This window comes from Galeopterus variegatus, unplaced genomic scaffold, assembly GCF_000696425.1.
Source record: "Galeopterus variegatus unplaced genomic scaffold, G_variegatus-3.0.2 Scaffold694, whole genome shotgun sequence".
NCBI classification, from domain to species: domain Eukaryota; kingdom Metazoa; phylum Chordata; class Mammalia; order Dermoptera; family Cynocephalidae; genus Galeopterus; species Galeopterus variegatus.
The window spans coordinates 88,315-104,816 of NW_007726805.1; the positions used below are offsets into that span (position 1 = coordinate 88,315).

At 39.5% G+C, this 16,502-nt stretch overlaps 1 protein-coding gene across 2 annotated transcripts in view; it reads left to right on the forward strand.

Moving 5' to 3' along the window:
* Positions 1–4,880: 4,880 nt before the first annotated feature.
* Positions 4,881–16,502, forward strand: part of ABL2 (ABL proto-oncogene 2, non-receptor tyrosine kinase) — a 110,972-nt gene continuing 99,350 nt past the window's right edge. For both annotated transcript variants that reach the window (XM_008571507.1, XM_008571509.1), the window contains exon 1: positions 4,881–5,233. In XM_008571507.1, coding sequence (XP_008569729.1) covers positions 5,077–5,233 — 157 coding nt within the window. In that variant the 5' untranslated portion in view covers positions 4,881–5,076. The remainder of the gene's footprint in view (positions 5,234–16,502) is intronic.

Here is a 16,502-nt window from a genome sequence, read left to right on the forward strand (position 1 = left end):
ATAAATCACTGTCGTTTGAAGCCACTAGATTTGGGGGATGGTTTGTTATGCAGCAATAGATAATTGAAACAACCCCATTTCACATAAATTCTAAACCAGTCCCATGTCCACTACACTGTAGTTGGTGATAGGCTACTTGTTAAATCAATTGTTTAGTCAGCTATTTCATTATTACCATTAAAAAGGAAGTGAGTACTAATTTATTAATTTAAAATGAATAGATATTATTGCTAGTGGTAACATTTATGTAGCTCATTGCCAATTGTTTGAAATAGTCTCTTAATAATTTATAAGGTTTTTAAATCAAAGAAATATTGAATCATAGACTCTTGGGGCTAAAAGGAACAAGAGGTCATTTAATCCATCTCCTTACCTTCTAAGAGAATGACTTAGTCTATGTCAGCCAGATAAGAATCCTCCTCCTCCTTCCTTTCCTCTTCGTCCTCCTCATTGTTATCCAAAAAAACTTTCAGTGTCAATCTATAAATGGAACTGTATTTGGCACTCTATAGGCCTTTAAAGATTTAATGCAACAATGCAGAGAAAAACCACACATAAACAAAATCCAAACTACTGCATACACAAACAGCTTAAGAAAAATGCTATACACTTTTTTCTTCCGATTTATCTACATAAGCATTTTCAGCCCATGTAGATGAATATAGATGGAGATAAACATAACTATACAAGCATATGCATGTATGCAGCAAAAGAGAATATTTGATGAAACATGACAGCTCTCAGATATTTGAAGAACTGTCATGTAGAAGAAAGGTTAAATTTGTTCTGTAGTTACAGGGTAGAACTAGAACCAGGGATGAATTTTTTTTTTTTTTTTGTCTTTTGTCTTTTTCCGTGTCCGGCAACGGATCGCAACCCTCAGTGTCGCCCCCGTACCGGACCGGGGACCGACAACGGGATCGCAACCCTCGGTGTTGCTCCCGTGCCTCGCTCAGCCAGTGAGTGGGAACCGGTCTGTATGTGGGATCCAAACCCTCGGGCGGGAGCGCCGCCGCGCTTCCCAAGCGGCGCACTTATCCAGTGCGCCACCGGGCCAGCCCCCAGGGATGAATTTTCAAGGAGTAGAACATTCGAGGAGGCAAGGTTTAGTTTATCTTTAGGAAGAACTTTTTAATAATTAGAACCCTTCCAAAAAAAGGTACTCCCTCACTGGAGTTACTGCAGAGGGGATTCCAGGAGATTAGCCTAGATAATCTCTAAATTTCTTTTTTTTTTTTCCCCTTTTTGTCTTTTTTCGTGTCCGGCAACGGATCGCAACCCTCAGTGTCGCCCCCGTACCGGACCGGGGACCGGCAACGGGATCGCAACCCTCAGCGCTGTGCCCACACCTTGCTCAGCCAGTGAGCGGGAACCGGTCTGTATGTGGGATCCGAACCCTCGGCGGGAGCACTGGGCCGGCCCCTCTAAATTTCTTTCCCTATGACACAGAGCCACCTGTCAAAATTAAACATACTCGTATTTGGGGGTTGTAGAGGAAGGTAAGTGGATTTCACAGGCAAAGAATTGTTACTAGCTATGGTTGTTTTAGGTGCGGACTGAGTAAAGTCCAGAGAAACTGCTAAGTCTCTATTGATAAGGCTGCGAATCTCTTAAGAAGGAATCCAGATCTGAGTAGAATCCCGAATACTGTAAAAGAAGTCACTTGGGAGCTATATCGGGGAGAACATGATTATTGCAAAAGTCATTTCTAAAAAGGAGCCATCCCAGAAAGAGGATAGTTGGATAAAGCATGTATGCCTGCCATAAGAAGGGTAGTGGTTGGAGGAATGGGAGATGAAGAATATTAAGAAACTATAATCCAGGATATCCTAGAAAATAACTTTGAAATGTTAGTGAAAATTTTAAACTCTGTACATAATGAAGGGGAGGGGGAGCACAGTCAAAACAATGAGAGAAAGAAATGATTTTTGTTTAGTAAATTGCTTGGTGCTTACAGTGAGGAATGTAGAAAGAAAAGGCTAGTAGCAGGAAAATCCAGAGATGACCTGAACCTGAACTAACACTGTGTCCTATATAACACTGTTTATACAGATGTAGAGAAGAGGTGGCTATGAAATACACTGTAAAAACTGTAAAAATATGGCAATAGCCTGGAAATACAGACTGGTGAAGACAGGGATTAGCGAGGTGTTGTTCACAAGCTCCTTGCTTCTGGTGTGATATTGCTCCTGTTACAGGGAAGATAGGGATGATGAACATCTGTGTCCTCAGTGTTCCTTGCTGGTGTCGGTGATGTATCTATCTTTCATGCCAGCTCCTCCCCAGTGCTTGGGTAAGGCTGTCCCTGCACCACTATGCCCCATCCAGGCTATTTTCTTTTTCTGGTTTCTGCCCCTGCCTGGATTTCCCAGCTGCTTTCAATTCAGTTTGAGATGGTACTACCTGGGACTGTTCTAAATGTTCAGCTGTGGCAGTAACCACTACTTATGGTAATAAATCTTATGTAATTCTCTGGCAAGTCACTTTGGTTTGGTTACAATGAGGTGAAATATACAACTAGGTGTCTCTCTAGTCTATTCTCTTGGCCCCAACCCTACCCCCCTTCTTACGGTTCCCATTTCACTTTGAAAATGAAAGAGTGGAAAACATTTACAAGATCATGCATGTATCCTGTCTCCACCTACAGTACATTTGTTTTAGTCTAGATAGGATTTTAAGCATCAGCGGCAGGGGAATCTTCATATGCAAACCAAAGGTATTATGTAATAGTTCACATGCAGGTAGCTGGTGATAACCAGGTAGGAATGACTGATAAAGTGATACACGATTCTGCATGTTTTTATTGGTTGGGTGGTGTTTTTGTATTTAGTTAGATGGAGAGTGGCAGGAGGAGGAGATTCGCCTAAATAAATCCTGTAGAATTTGTTCTATGAGATATGTATATACTACTTGAAGAAGTTAGGCTTGTAAAAGTTGATGAACTTTGAAAACATTACTTTTTTGTACTAATAGTATATGCTTATATGACACATTATATGCCAAATACTGTTTTAAGTACTTCATACATATTAACTAATTTAATTCTCATGATAGCCCTATAAGGTAGGTACTATTTGTTATCATCATTTTACAGATGAAGAACTAAGACACAAAAAGGTTAAGTACTTTGCCTAAGTTCAAATAGCTAATAAGTGTGAGAGCCCAGTTTGGAACCCAAGTAGTCTGGCTTCAGAGTCCTTGATTTTAACGACTGCACTGTACTGTACTCATCTATTCTTACATACAATGCATAAATTAGCAGAGAAACCAAACCATTATCCCCAAATCAAAATTCTCTCAGATAATAATAATCAAACAATAAGCCAAATTCTGCCTCTATGATGGTCTTTATCCCTCATGAATGAATTTTTTTCAGTAGTTGCAAACACTTTGAGAATTAAAAGAACAGAAAGTATTTTAAACACAGGAAAACTTTAATCCAAATGGAAAATTCATATTCCATTCAGTGCCACAGCAGAGTGTTTCTGTTCCCATTTTGGAGGTAATTTCAGTTATTTTTGGCCACACCCTGGATGGCAATGGAATAATTTCATAGCGCTCTTATAATAGTGAATATCTACGTCAGGGGATGGTTCATTGAAGGTCAGCCTGGTTCCATGTAAAGAGCTACATCCACTTCTTCCTTCAACCCTACCTTCTCACTGGTTGTTTTGTTCCTTTGCATTGGCTCTCATCCTCTCTACTTTAAAGCGAATTTCACTGTGGTACCTCCAACAACTGATACTTTTTATAAAGCAAATAGGGAAGCCAAAGGAATAGCAAGAGGATAATGGGGGCTGGCCAGTTAGCTCCTTTGGTTCAGCGTTGATAACACCAAGGTCATGAGTTTAGATCCCTTACCAGCCAGCTGCCAAAGGGAAAAAAAAAAAAAAATGCACGAGGGTGGGGTTGGGGGTGAGTGGTGAATTGTGTGTGTGTGTGTGTGTATACGCGTGTGTGTGTCTGTGAGTGAATAAAGAACACTTCTCTTCTGCCTAATTCACTCTCTTTAGACAATAAGCTAAAGATGAGTAAGTTCTGACCCAGAAACAGGTCAAAGATATATTTTTTCTCCTTTGTGACCATGGGCTCAGTGTATAAAGCCTGCCAGTGGGAAGATTAAATTTACTGTCAAGGATCTTAAGGGAAACAGAAACACACATGTGGATAGATGGTAAAGGAGTTCCAGAAAAAATTCATGGTAATACAATATGAGGAATGGGGCTACAATAAGACTCTAGAGTGCACACAAGCCAGGCCAGTGCAATTTAACATCATTAAATAATTTCGAAAAATTAAAATGAAATGATAATGTAGCATTTTACTCCCTTCGTGTGAATTTAATACGATTTTAATTTTGACTCTAGGCCTGCTGCCGAAAAGGGTGTTTAAAGGGATCCTTCTGGGCATTTTAGGGGTCCTCAACTAGATGGCAAAGACCAAAGGCCTTGTGCTTCTCTGCCCCAACTGTCCCTGCAACTGAGCTGCGCACGTGACTGATTTGACAGGTGGAGGTGGGACAGGGAAGGCCGGAGACGGACCAACCCCAAAAGGCGGTAGCGAGTAGCGCAGAACGTGAGAAGGGATCGGCTAAGGCGGATTCAGCGCGGTGAATGGATAGAGAGTAGAAAGACCTGGCGCGGCTGCAGACGTGCAAACGAGGTGGGCACTGGGGACCCACCCTGTGAGGAGGCGGGGGCGCGGGGCGGGGCCTCCGGGAAACCCTCCCTCTGAGTAGCGGCGGTGACTGGTCGGGCGGGGGGGGGCGGGACGCTCTGTCCCACGCTCTTCCAGTGCTCGGTGGTTTAAAGATGGCGGCGGCGGCAGCGGCAGCGGTAGCGTTGGGGGCGCGGGGCCGCCGGAGGGGGAGGGAGAAGCAGAATCTGTGAGTCGGCGAGAGGCAGCGCGGCGTCTACTCTGAGGAGTCCGGGTGTGGAGCCGCCAGCGGCCAGGCCGCTCAGGGCCGGCGCCTGGGCTGGGAAGAAGAGGCCGGAGCAGCGCCAGGAGTTCGAGGCCGGAGCCGAGGAGGAATGTGACCAGGGGTCGGCGGGTGCGCGGGAGTACACGAGCACAGGGATGGGGCAGCAGGGGGGCCGCGTCGGGGAGGCTCCGGGGCTCCAACAGCCTCAGCCCCGCGGAATCCGGGGCAGTAGTGCAGCCAGGCCCGCCGGCCGCAGGCGAGACCCGGCGGGACGTACTACAGACACCGGCTTCAATATCTTCACCCAGCATGGTGAGTGTATCCGGGAGCTGGCGCGAGGGCGTGGGGGAGGCCGGGGGTGGGGTCGGGGCGGGGTGGGAGGCGGACAGGCAGCCCTAAGGGGTATAGGGGTGAAGGGGTGCCTGAGAGTGGGGGCGGAATCGGCTGCCATCTGGGCCAGTCACGGGAGGCGAGTCACACCCCTCCCCCCTCCCGTCTCCAGCCTGGCTGGCAGCTCCCGGGGGCGGAGAAGGAAAGAGAAGTGGTCTTAGGGACTGTGGATGGACTGTCCTCAACCCTGGGACAGGACTGTGCAAATGGAGGAGGACAGAGGATGGTATCCTCAGGGGAGGGAAGGATGAAGGGAGGTATGAGCTCAGTCCCAGAGGTGGGAGTACAAACGGGTTGGTACCGAAGCGAACGTCAATTGTGCCCCAAGGGGTTGGGAAATAGGGACTGAATCTCAGGAGATTGTGGTGTGTAAGGTATATAAGTCAGGCGATGAGCAGTGTCGGGATAGTGAACTGAACAGTGCCTTGAAATACCGTTCCTTTTGACATTTTTTGTGTTTATTTTTTTCAAACTAGAATTGAAGGGCTTTGCCAAAGCCTCTGTTCTGTGCTTTTGAGTAGGGCACACAATTCTGAGATGGCTGGCAGGAGCTAGAAGTTGGGGGTCATGGTTAGGACTTTGGTATGGATATGAACAGAAGTATTTCTTTGTATTCTGTGCGTGTGTGTATGCATGTACATATATACATGCATATATCTTGTATATAGTCTGGAACCTATTTGGTCTCGTTATCTATGTATTTTTAGAAGAGTTGTCTCCGAATGCTTTTGTCACACATTCTTATCTGTAAAAATTTTGAGCACATATTCTCATTATGTCTGTACCCTTATTAATTATATACATGTACTACTGTACTAATGTTATGTACTTTATAAACATACACAGAAAAAGAATTTAAGAAAGGTTGAAGTGAAAAATAAGTATAATAAAAGTTCTAACCTTTTTTCTTTTCCTGCAGCCCAGTGGATTCTTTTGCACCTTCCCAGAGGTGTACTTGTGCTACTGTTGAGACCACTTTTTTAGAAGAAGGAAGAATAGAAAAGGGGAAAAAACAAAATTAGCCCTAAGATCTGAGAGGGGCTGAGGATATCAGCGTGATTTCTATAGAAAGGACTAAGTAGTTGAAATTAGATAAGACAAAGCAAACTGGAGTTTCACTGACGATGCATGTAGAAAATAATAAAGGATAAATGAGGCAGGGTGTTCTATACTGTACAATTTAGGGAAGGGGAGGAAGGAAAAGTGTGAACTATTTGGAATGGAGTTTGGAGGAAGTTATACATGGTAGCATGCTAAGAAAGAGATGAAACCAAGGATCTGTGGCTACTACGTGATTTGTGTCAGAGAGTTCTGGGTTTGGATTTGGTGAATAATCTGAGTTGTTTCTTAGTGGAAGACATATAGGTTATTTGGGGCCATTCAAGCTTCACATGCCTGTTAAAGATGTGCTTGAGCATCTGTTCAAGGTATATGAACATTTTATGAAGGTGCCATATGAGTTAGTCTTTATTGAAATCACTTCCTAAAACATAGAAGGAAAGAATGGATTACTCGTTTTCAGGGAAGAAATCATTCAAGTAGCTTTGCTTTGTGGGAAGTGTTACTATGCATTAAACTTGACGACAGTTATTCTTTTCCTCTAGTACCTTATTCAGGACATAAGATTTTCTGAGAAGGAGGAAGTCATGAAGAATGGAATAGGAAGAGATTTTGAAAGGACAGATAAGATTTGGATCTGTTGAGCAGGAACAGGAAAGCAGGCTGGGCAGGAGAAACAACTTGAGCAGGAAAAATGGAAATAGATATAATTTATTGGTGGGATGGTGACAAGACATCTGTCAGGAGTCTGGAAAAAAAAAATCCAGAGCAAAAATTGGGAAAAAAAGTCACAGAGCAAAAATCTCAAGAGTCAAATTGGTCCTGGCTCTACCTGGCTAGATGATTCAGTCACCATCTTTGGGTTTCTTTATAATATAAGAAGGTTGGATTGGATGATCTCTAAGATACGTTCTGGTTTTAAGATTTTATGATTCTAACTAAGAAACAGTAGGAAGAAAACTTTGAATAGTTTGGATGGGACTGAGTTAGTGAAAATCTGGCAGTGAAGTTTATATCAGTTTGCCTGATTGGCTAGTTTATAGAATATGTCAGAACCCCAGTATGAAATGCTGAAAGGCTGGCCTTGAGTGAAGGCAGTAAAAATAGAGAGGAGGGATAAGTTCAAGGGACATTAAATTCATTCAACAAACAAAAGTTTTTTTGAGCACTAGTTATGTACTGGGTTTTGGGGATGTTGCTATGAGCATAGAGTCCCTGGCCTAATGGAACTTAAAGAAGAACTTCGTGATTCGATATGGTAGATGGAAGATGAGAGATGACTTTGGAGTACTTAAGGGCATGAACTCTAGAGCCAGTTTGCCTGGATTTGAAACTTGGCTTGGCTGCTTATTAGCTGTGTGGTCTTGGACAAATTTTTTTTTTAACATTTTTGTGCCTTGGATTCCCCATTCTAAAATGGTGATCAGAGTAGTACCTAGTATTAAGTGAGTTAATATATTCAAAGCACTATATAGTGCCTGGCACATAGTAAAAGCTAAATATATGTTAGCTGCTGCCATTACTACTACTGCTATTATTAAAAATAGGGATGAGTCAAAGATGACACCAAGGTTTTGAACGTGGCTAATGGGAATGATAATGATCTGTTGACAAGTTTGGAAGTTAGAAGCTGATTGAAAGGATGGGGATAGGATAAGTTTGTTGCCAAAGACTAGTATGAAAAGAATGGAATGAGTAAATGTAGGAAACAAAAGTGAAGTAAGTACTGTTTTTTAGACAGATGGGTATTTAAAAATTTTTCTATAGATCAGGGTTTCTGAGCGTTGGCAGTATTGACATTTTGGGCTGGATGATTTTTTGTTGTGGAGGCTGTCCTGTGCATTGTGGGATGTTTAGCAGCATCCCTGGCCTCTATCCACTAGATCCTGGTAGCTCCCCCATTCTCCCCCTCAGTTGTTATCACCAAAAATGTATCCAGACACTGCTAAATCCCCTGGGAAAGGGTGGGGATTATTCCTAGCTGAGAACCACTGCTTGGAAAGGTGGTAGATTATTATTATTTTTTTTCCTTTTTGTCTTTTTTTACTGACCGGAAACGGGATCACAACCCTCGGTGTCGCACCCGTACCGGGGACTGGCAATGGGATCGCAACCCTCGGTGTTGCGCCGCACCGCGCTCAGCCAGTGAGCGGGAACTGGTCTCCACATGGGATCCGAACCCTTGGCAGGAGCGCCACTGTACTCCCAAGCGGCGCACTCTCCAGTGTGCCACCGGGCTGGCCCAAGGTGGTAGATTCTTAATTGAATGAATAAATGAATCAGATTCACAAGTTTCTCAGTGGACATATCGTTTGACATTCACATGAAAAATCTAGATCCTAGAACAAATATACAAATTGCTGTCTTGAGTTAGCATTATTCACGTATTAGCACATAATTTAATATAAGAAAGTTAGGTCTGACAGTTACCTGTAGGTTTCAATGTCAGTCAGACATTGTATGTAGTTAATCAGTAAAAATGTACGTATGTTATAGAAATGGTTTATCAGTCTGTGATTTTTCACTCTAGACAAAATGGTACTTTTTTCATTGTTAGTATGTGGGTAAGCTACAATAATAATTTGCCTTGCCAAAAGTGGTTTTTGTGAATGTAATTTAGAAGGAGTAAAAATGATAGGGCCATTTTTGGTATGAAAGTAGTGAGTGCTATGTTACTTTTCTGAGTTCTGCTATTGGACTTTTTTGGTGAGCTGATGTTTTGTGACTAGTAATCTAGGGTTGAATACTTACTTGTCTTTTTAGTATCTGACATACCCTTCAACAGCTGAATTATTTCACTTCAATTTCCTTCTGTCACTTATTTTCTGAAAATTCTATTAAAAATTTACCTCAAATTAAGAAGTTTTGAATAATAAAATTTTTCTCAAATCAAACTCACCATTTTAAGTGATCTGATTTATTTTTTTCTTTTGGATCTATAGTTCATGTTTTAATCTCTGCAAAGTGAAGGATGTAGGCCCCTCATGTTGAAAATGATACGGTAGAAGGTACAGGAAGGCTGTTGCAAGAAGATTTTAATTATAGTGATCTAGTATAGTGGTCAATGATTCTTATGAGAACTAAGCTTTTATTTATTTATTTATTTTGTTTGCAGCTGGCTGGTGCAGGGATCAAACCTTGGACCTTGGTGTTATCACCACCGTGCTCTAACAAACTGACCTAAATGGCCAGCCTGAGAACTAAACTTTTAAAAAAGATATCAGCCGTTAGATTTTTATTAACTTCCAAATCCGTATAAGTTACACATGTATAGTTATGTCTATATTCTTTGCAAAGTGACAAAATAATTTGTGGTGCAGATTCTGTTATCACAGTTCAATTGACAGTAAGATTCCAGGTAAAATGATAAAGTCTGAATTTTCTTTGTAAGGGTTTTCAGCCTGCTTTGAAAAGAAACCAAAAACCAAAACAAAAGAAAAACCAGCATTCCCCCCACCCATGTATGTTATTTTTTCTCTTCACTCTCTTTTTCTATCAAAATAGGGAACAATGCAAATAATAGTATGTATGTAGTTTTTTAGAGTTTATGAAGACTTTTTTATTATTATTATTTATTTATTTATTTATTTATTTATTTTTTGTCTTTTTTCGTGTCCGGCAACGGATCGCAACCCTCAGTGTTGCGCCCGTACCGGACCGGGACCGGCCACGGGATCGCAACCCTTGGTGTCGCGCCCGCACCTCGCTCAGCCAGTGAGCGGGAACTGGTCTGTATGTGGGATCTGAACCCTCGGCGGGAGCGCCACCGCGCTCCCAAGCGGCGCACTGTAGTAGTGCGCCACCGGGCCGGCCCTATGAAGACTTTTTATGCCTTTAATCTCATTTGACCTTTACAACTACTCTATGAAATGGGTGAAGCAGGTATTAATCTTCCCATTTTCTAAATGAAGAAGAGTTAAGAGAATTAAGTAAGTGATTTCCCAAGTTAGGAGATTTAAGTGATAGAGCTAGGATGGGAGCTCAAGTTTTTGTCTCCAAGTCTTGCCAAAGTGTAGAGATTTAGAGAATGGGGGTTTTAGAGTCAGAGAGTTGGAATCAAATATTCAAATCCTGCCTTGTGTCTGACTTTGTACATGCTTTACTACTCCAACCTCAACAAGTTGTTGAAAGAATTAAATAATACAATTATAGGAACTTCTTAAGGAAGTGCCAGGCACTAAGCGCTTAACTAATAGCAATTTTATTGTAAAGATTATGAGTTGTATGTGAAAATATTTTGTGAACTATCGAAAGCATTGCTGTTGTTATCATCGTGATGGCATGCTAAAGTGTAGAATTATCTTTTAAGTCTTTATTTTCTTATCAAGTGACTCTTGATTATTACAGGACTTTCAGAAAGCAGCAAAAAGATAGGGAAATTTTGTGGATCTGAAATCACTTTAGGTCTACTTTCCTTTAAAGGTAAATCTTACCCTCTCAGGAAGATTTGTCTTAGGGGCTGGGTGTCGGTCAGAGGATACATTGTCCATGGTTCTTGTGTTTTTTTCTTCCTTCAGAGAAGTTGAACCAGAAATACTGGTCAATGCAAATAAAAGTTGATAGAGACCTTATTCTAAACTGGCACCTTTGTTTACTAATTAATATTTAATGACTTTTTTTGCAGACTAAGTTTTTTTTTTGGTTTTTTTTTTGTTTTTTTTTTGTTTTTTTTTTTGTCTTTTTTTGTGACCGGCAATGGATCGCAACCCTCAGTGTCGTGCCCCTACCAGACCGGGACCGGCAACGGGATCGCAACGCTCGGTGTTGCTCCCGCACCTTGCTCAGCCAGTGAGCAGCCAGTCTGTATGTGGGATCCGAACCCTCGGCAGGAGCGCCGGGGACCGGCAACGGGATCGCAACGCTCGGTGTTGCTCCCGCACCTTGCTCAGCCAGTGAGCGGCCGGTCTGTATGTGGGATCCGAACCCTCTGCGGGAGTGCCGCCGTGCTCCCAAGCGGTGCACTGTAGCAGTGCGCCACCGGGCCGGCCCATTGCAGACTAAGTTTTAAATAAATTTTTATATTGTAACTTTTTCATCTGACATCCTTTAAGACCTATTTTTGCCTCTCTGTATTATGTTTACATCTAGTTGTAAAGTTTTTTGTTAAAAGCTTGTTTTAGTAGGACTTTTATATTTTTGAAGTTGTAAGTCAAATGGAGCTCTTTCTTAGTATGGCATTACTCATATAGAGATTTCAAAATTCTTAAAAACCTCATCAATCTTAACAGATGTCTTCTAGAATAGGTAAATTTGTAGTTTCACTGTAGATACTTCCCCAAGTCATATAGAACAGTTTTTCTGAAACTTTAGTGTGGAGACATTGTTAAACACAGTTTGTTGGGTCCCACTTCCAGGATTTTGGATTCAAGTGTGAGAAGGGGCTCTAGAATTTGCCTTTCTGACAAATTTCCAGGTGTTGCTGGTCCTGCTGGTTGGGACCATATTTTGAGAACCTCTGGTAATGTTAGATTTAGAAGAGTAATGGATCAAAGGTGATTCAAAGATTTTCAAAAAACATAATGTGCTGACTCTGTTATACTTAAAAGTAGCTCAAAAGTCCATTTTTCCCAAGTCTAGTATCCTCATGCAAGTGCTCACTGTCTTATACCATCTTTTTGGTGGTTTATCTCTAAAAGTTCATATATTGAAGTTCTGTTAAGAGACATTTTTGAGAGAATCTGGAGTTATCAGGGAAAAGGGAGGTAGGGAGCATAGGGTTCTGCTGACAGACTTGTGCTAGAGTATGGTGGGCTTCAGTTCCTAGAAGAACTGGGTATGAAATAATTGCCATTTATTCAGTGCTGTGTGCCAGGCATTCTGTTTTTTCATTTAAACCTCATAAATCCTACATGCCCAAATTGAAAAAAGATTAAAGACCGAAGAAATTGGGATATCTATTTGCTTGCAGTTCTGTAGTTTTGGCATATAATGGTGCCTAGTTATCTTTTGGGGTATGTATATATGTATTTATGTATAGGTATATGTATGAGGGTTCTCCAGAAAGTTCATGGAAAGATTTGTATTGTCTTTTAATTCTATTTTTCCATGAACTTTTTGAAGTACCCTCGTATGTGTGTATATGCAAAGATTTTTAGGCTTTTTATTCCATCTCTCTTGAGACCAGTGATGAGGTTTTCATAAAGCCACCTTATGAGATGGCTGGTTAGCTCAGTGATGAGGTAGGCCAGGTTTGATTTGTAGTCTGTGGTTATGGATTGAGGCATATATGATGGTCTAATGAAGGGAGCATAGGCACTCACCATGTTATTTGGAGTCTCATGATAATGTTGAGCTACTGTTTTAATCTCTAGACTTAGTGTTACTAATATTTCTTCCTTCCTTCCTTTCTTTTTTTTTTTCTGCAGCTGTCTGATACAGTGATCGAACTCTGAACCTTATCAGCACCACACTCCAACCAGCTGAGCTAACTGGCCAGCCTGTTATAAAGGACTTTTATACTCCCCACCTTTCTGATGATAGGTTACAACTGCTTTTCTCTTCTTGGCTTTTTAGAAAATTATCAAGAAGATTTACAGATATCAGTGATAGTATATTAGGCTACTATAAGAGGATGAATGCATTAAGCCATGTTTCCGTATGACTGTCAGAAAGAGTATAAAATATTAGCTACATATACCCTTTAATATTAGTAGTTGACCATACTGGTAGAAGATATTTAGAGAGCTACTGACTATATACTATTGTGTATATACAGGCAGTGAGATACTGATTGCATAAATATTTATGAAATGGCTCTTGGATTCTAAGATACTAGGTTGCAAGGATTGATATTTTTTACCTTGTATCCTTCACACAGTACCTGCCACATAGTAGGTGTTCTTGAGTAATTGTGGAACAATTTTTTTCTTATTTATTCTACATACATACTTCCTTTTATATATTTCTATAATAGTGTCGATGACATTTCTATAAATGTCAATTAAAAACATATAAAATGTCAAATATATCTGATTAGTAACAGTTTTACTTGATAAAACTTTGTAGGTAGCTATTTTTTTCTAGATATCAATATTTAGATGTAGGAGCTTATCTGCTGGGGTATTTATTTTGAGGATAAACAAATAATTTGGGGGGAATTATCTTATAGACTGTTAGTATTAAAAATGAAGTACTTCAGAGATCTTATATTAAAATCTGTGTAGCCAGTTCAAGTGATATACTTATTTTATTTTATTTTTTTTGGTGACTGGCCAGTATAGGGCTTGTACTCTGGACCTTGGTGTTATACGCCCCATGCTCTAACCAACTGGCCAGCCTCAAGTTGTAAATTTAGTTTATTATTGCAATCAATATACAACTTTTGGGCTGGCGGGTTAGCTCAGTTGATTAGAGAACAGCCTTGTAACACAGGTCAAGGGTTCAGTTCCCCCTACTGGTCAGTCACCAAAACAAACAAACAAACAAAAAAAACACACGCAACTTATAAGGACCTTTTTTCCCCTTAGGTAATGTAGCAGAATTTTATTTTATTTTTTTAAATTTTAGCTTAACATTTTAGAGCATTTTCTATATCTCTTTGTTCATTATTCTGTACTACTTGCCAATGTTAACGGCTCTGAGAGAATTTTTAGCTATAATTTAGACATAACTGCTGTACGAAAGGATGTTGCTGCTCAGATAGATGTTGATGAACATCCGCATGAAACATCTAAAAAGATAGTTTTGTTTTGTGTATCTGTGTGTTTGAAAGTGTGGTGTTTTGTACAATAATTCTTGATTAATAATCACTACCTTTCTGTATTGTGTGTGGTTTCAGTATGTAAATTTGTGGTCATTATATTAATTAGAAAATTTTCTCAGTATTGTTTTAAATTGGACTTTCACTCAAACAAATGCACAGATAAATACTCATTAAATTAACAGTATCCTAAATTTAATCTTCGTTGCTTAAAAAAATAACAGCAATGTTGGACTTTTTCCCCAACTTTGGTTTGTGCTGTAAAAGTGCTGAATCTACAGTGGTGGTACTGCCTGGCTCCTTCATAGTGAACTCTGCCAATATTGGCTTTTGACCCAGCAGAACACAAACCTCAGCAGGCCCTGGCCATTTGTATTTCCTGGTTTGCTTTCACTTGATGTTGAAAACTTGTTTAGAAATCTTTCACTTGATGTGGTTAAGGTCAAGGAAATGTTCTGTAGCTTAATATAACATAGTATATACGCATACAATTTTGTCGACATATTCCTTTTTCTATGCTATTTCCAGGAAATTAAAATTAACAGTACTGAATTAGGAGTTAAGATTGCCACTTAGCATTTTGTGGTTCCAAGTAATTACCAACATTTTCCTAAACATTTTCCTAAAACTAACAGCACTAACAAGCACGACTCTTACCACCTCTTTTTATGTTTTAAGGGTTTTTTTGTTTTTATTTTCTTTATTTGTGCTTTTATTATCCATCTATTTCTTAAAGGGAAAAAGGGTTAATGAAGGTTTTTGTTACAGTAGCTTTCTTTTATTAATTTTGAAATTTGCATTTTTAATTTCATAAAAATATACAAAGGTATCTCAATGTAAAAAAAAAAAATGTAACAATACAGAAGCATATAGACTAGACATGAAAGTCCCCTTTGACATCCCTGCTACCAATACATACCATAGTCTCTTATTAGAGGAAACTACTGTTCATGGTTTGAGTGTTTTCCCAGAACTTTGTATGTGTTTACATGTATATGAGTATACATATTAATACTTCTCTTGCTATTTTATAAATGGCATTATACTATATGAATTTTTTCCCCCAACTTTTTTTAAAATTTAATATGTCTGGAAGACCTTTCTATGCTAGTATGTGTAGATTTCTCATTGTTTTTGTAAGTTTTATAGTGTTCCATGCTCTAGCTATTTATTTAACTACTTTTTTTTTTTTGTCAAGCTGCTTTTTTTTTTTTTTTAAATTTTTTTTTGTCAATATACAATGTGGTTGATTATCGTGGCCCATTACCGAAACCTCCCTCCCTCCTCCCTCTCCCCGCTTCCACCCAACAATGTCCTTTCTGTTTGCTTGTCGTATCAACTTCAAGGAATTGTAGTTGTTATGTCTTCTTCCCCCCCGCCATTTTTTTTTTGTGTGTGTGTGTGTGTGTGTGTGTGTGTGAATTTATTTATTTATTTTTAGCTCCCAGTAATAAGTGAGAACATGTGGTATTTCTCTTTCTGTGCCTGACTCGTTTCACTTAATATATATTGTGTGTGTGCACACATATACAAAAATATATGTATATACATACATTATGTGTGTATAAATGCATATGTATTTATAAACACACAGCTCATATATACACACAATAGATTTGTAAAATATACATATTCCCTCTTACTATAAATGTTTATCCATCTTTTAAGTACTTTCTCCCAGTTTTTTCTTCTATAAATAATATTACATTTATGAAAATTTCATTAGGGTTCTGTTTGAGATTGTGTAATCTGTTGATTAATTTGTATCCTTAGCAATACTGAATCTTCCTATCTTAAAGACATTAGATACTTAAAGAAAATTTAGATTTTTCTCTATTTATAGTTCTCATTTCTGAAAGTTTAATCTTTGGTATTTTACAATAGTTGTTGCTATTATAAATAGGACATTTTTCTATATAACTTCTTAAATGTTAATTTGATCCAGCCATCATACTAAAGTCTATTATCATTTTTAATAATTTTTAAATTATGACTTTTATTTCAAGAGATGATTAAGTCATTTACCATTTCTAAGATCTGGCAGCTTAAGGACAATGGACTGCTGTCAGACTATGAGAAATCTCAGCAGGGCAATTTTATCAGTACTGTTCACTTTCTTTTTGGTGACCAGGCAGCTGTAGGGTAGGGTGCTTCATATTGGATTAACTGGTTTGTTCCCTGTTTACTTTGGTGATAGATTGAACCAGAATTGTTCATATTTGATCATTTTGACCTCTCATAAGAACTGCATTATGGAATTTTTCCTGGGCTCCTATGGTTGCTTCACAGAAAAGCCTTGAGGCATCAGAAAGAGGTCCCTAGAGACCAAGGCCAGACTTGTAAGCCTTGTTTATTTATTTGTTTATTTTTTTATTTGTTTATTTTTGCTTTGGTTGCCCATGCTTTTGGGGTCATATTCATGAAGTCTGTGTC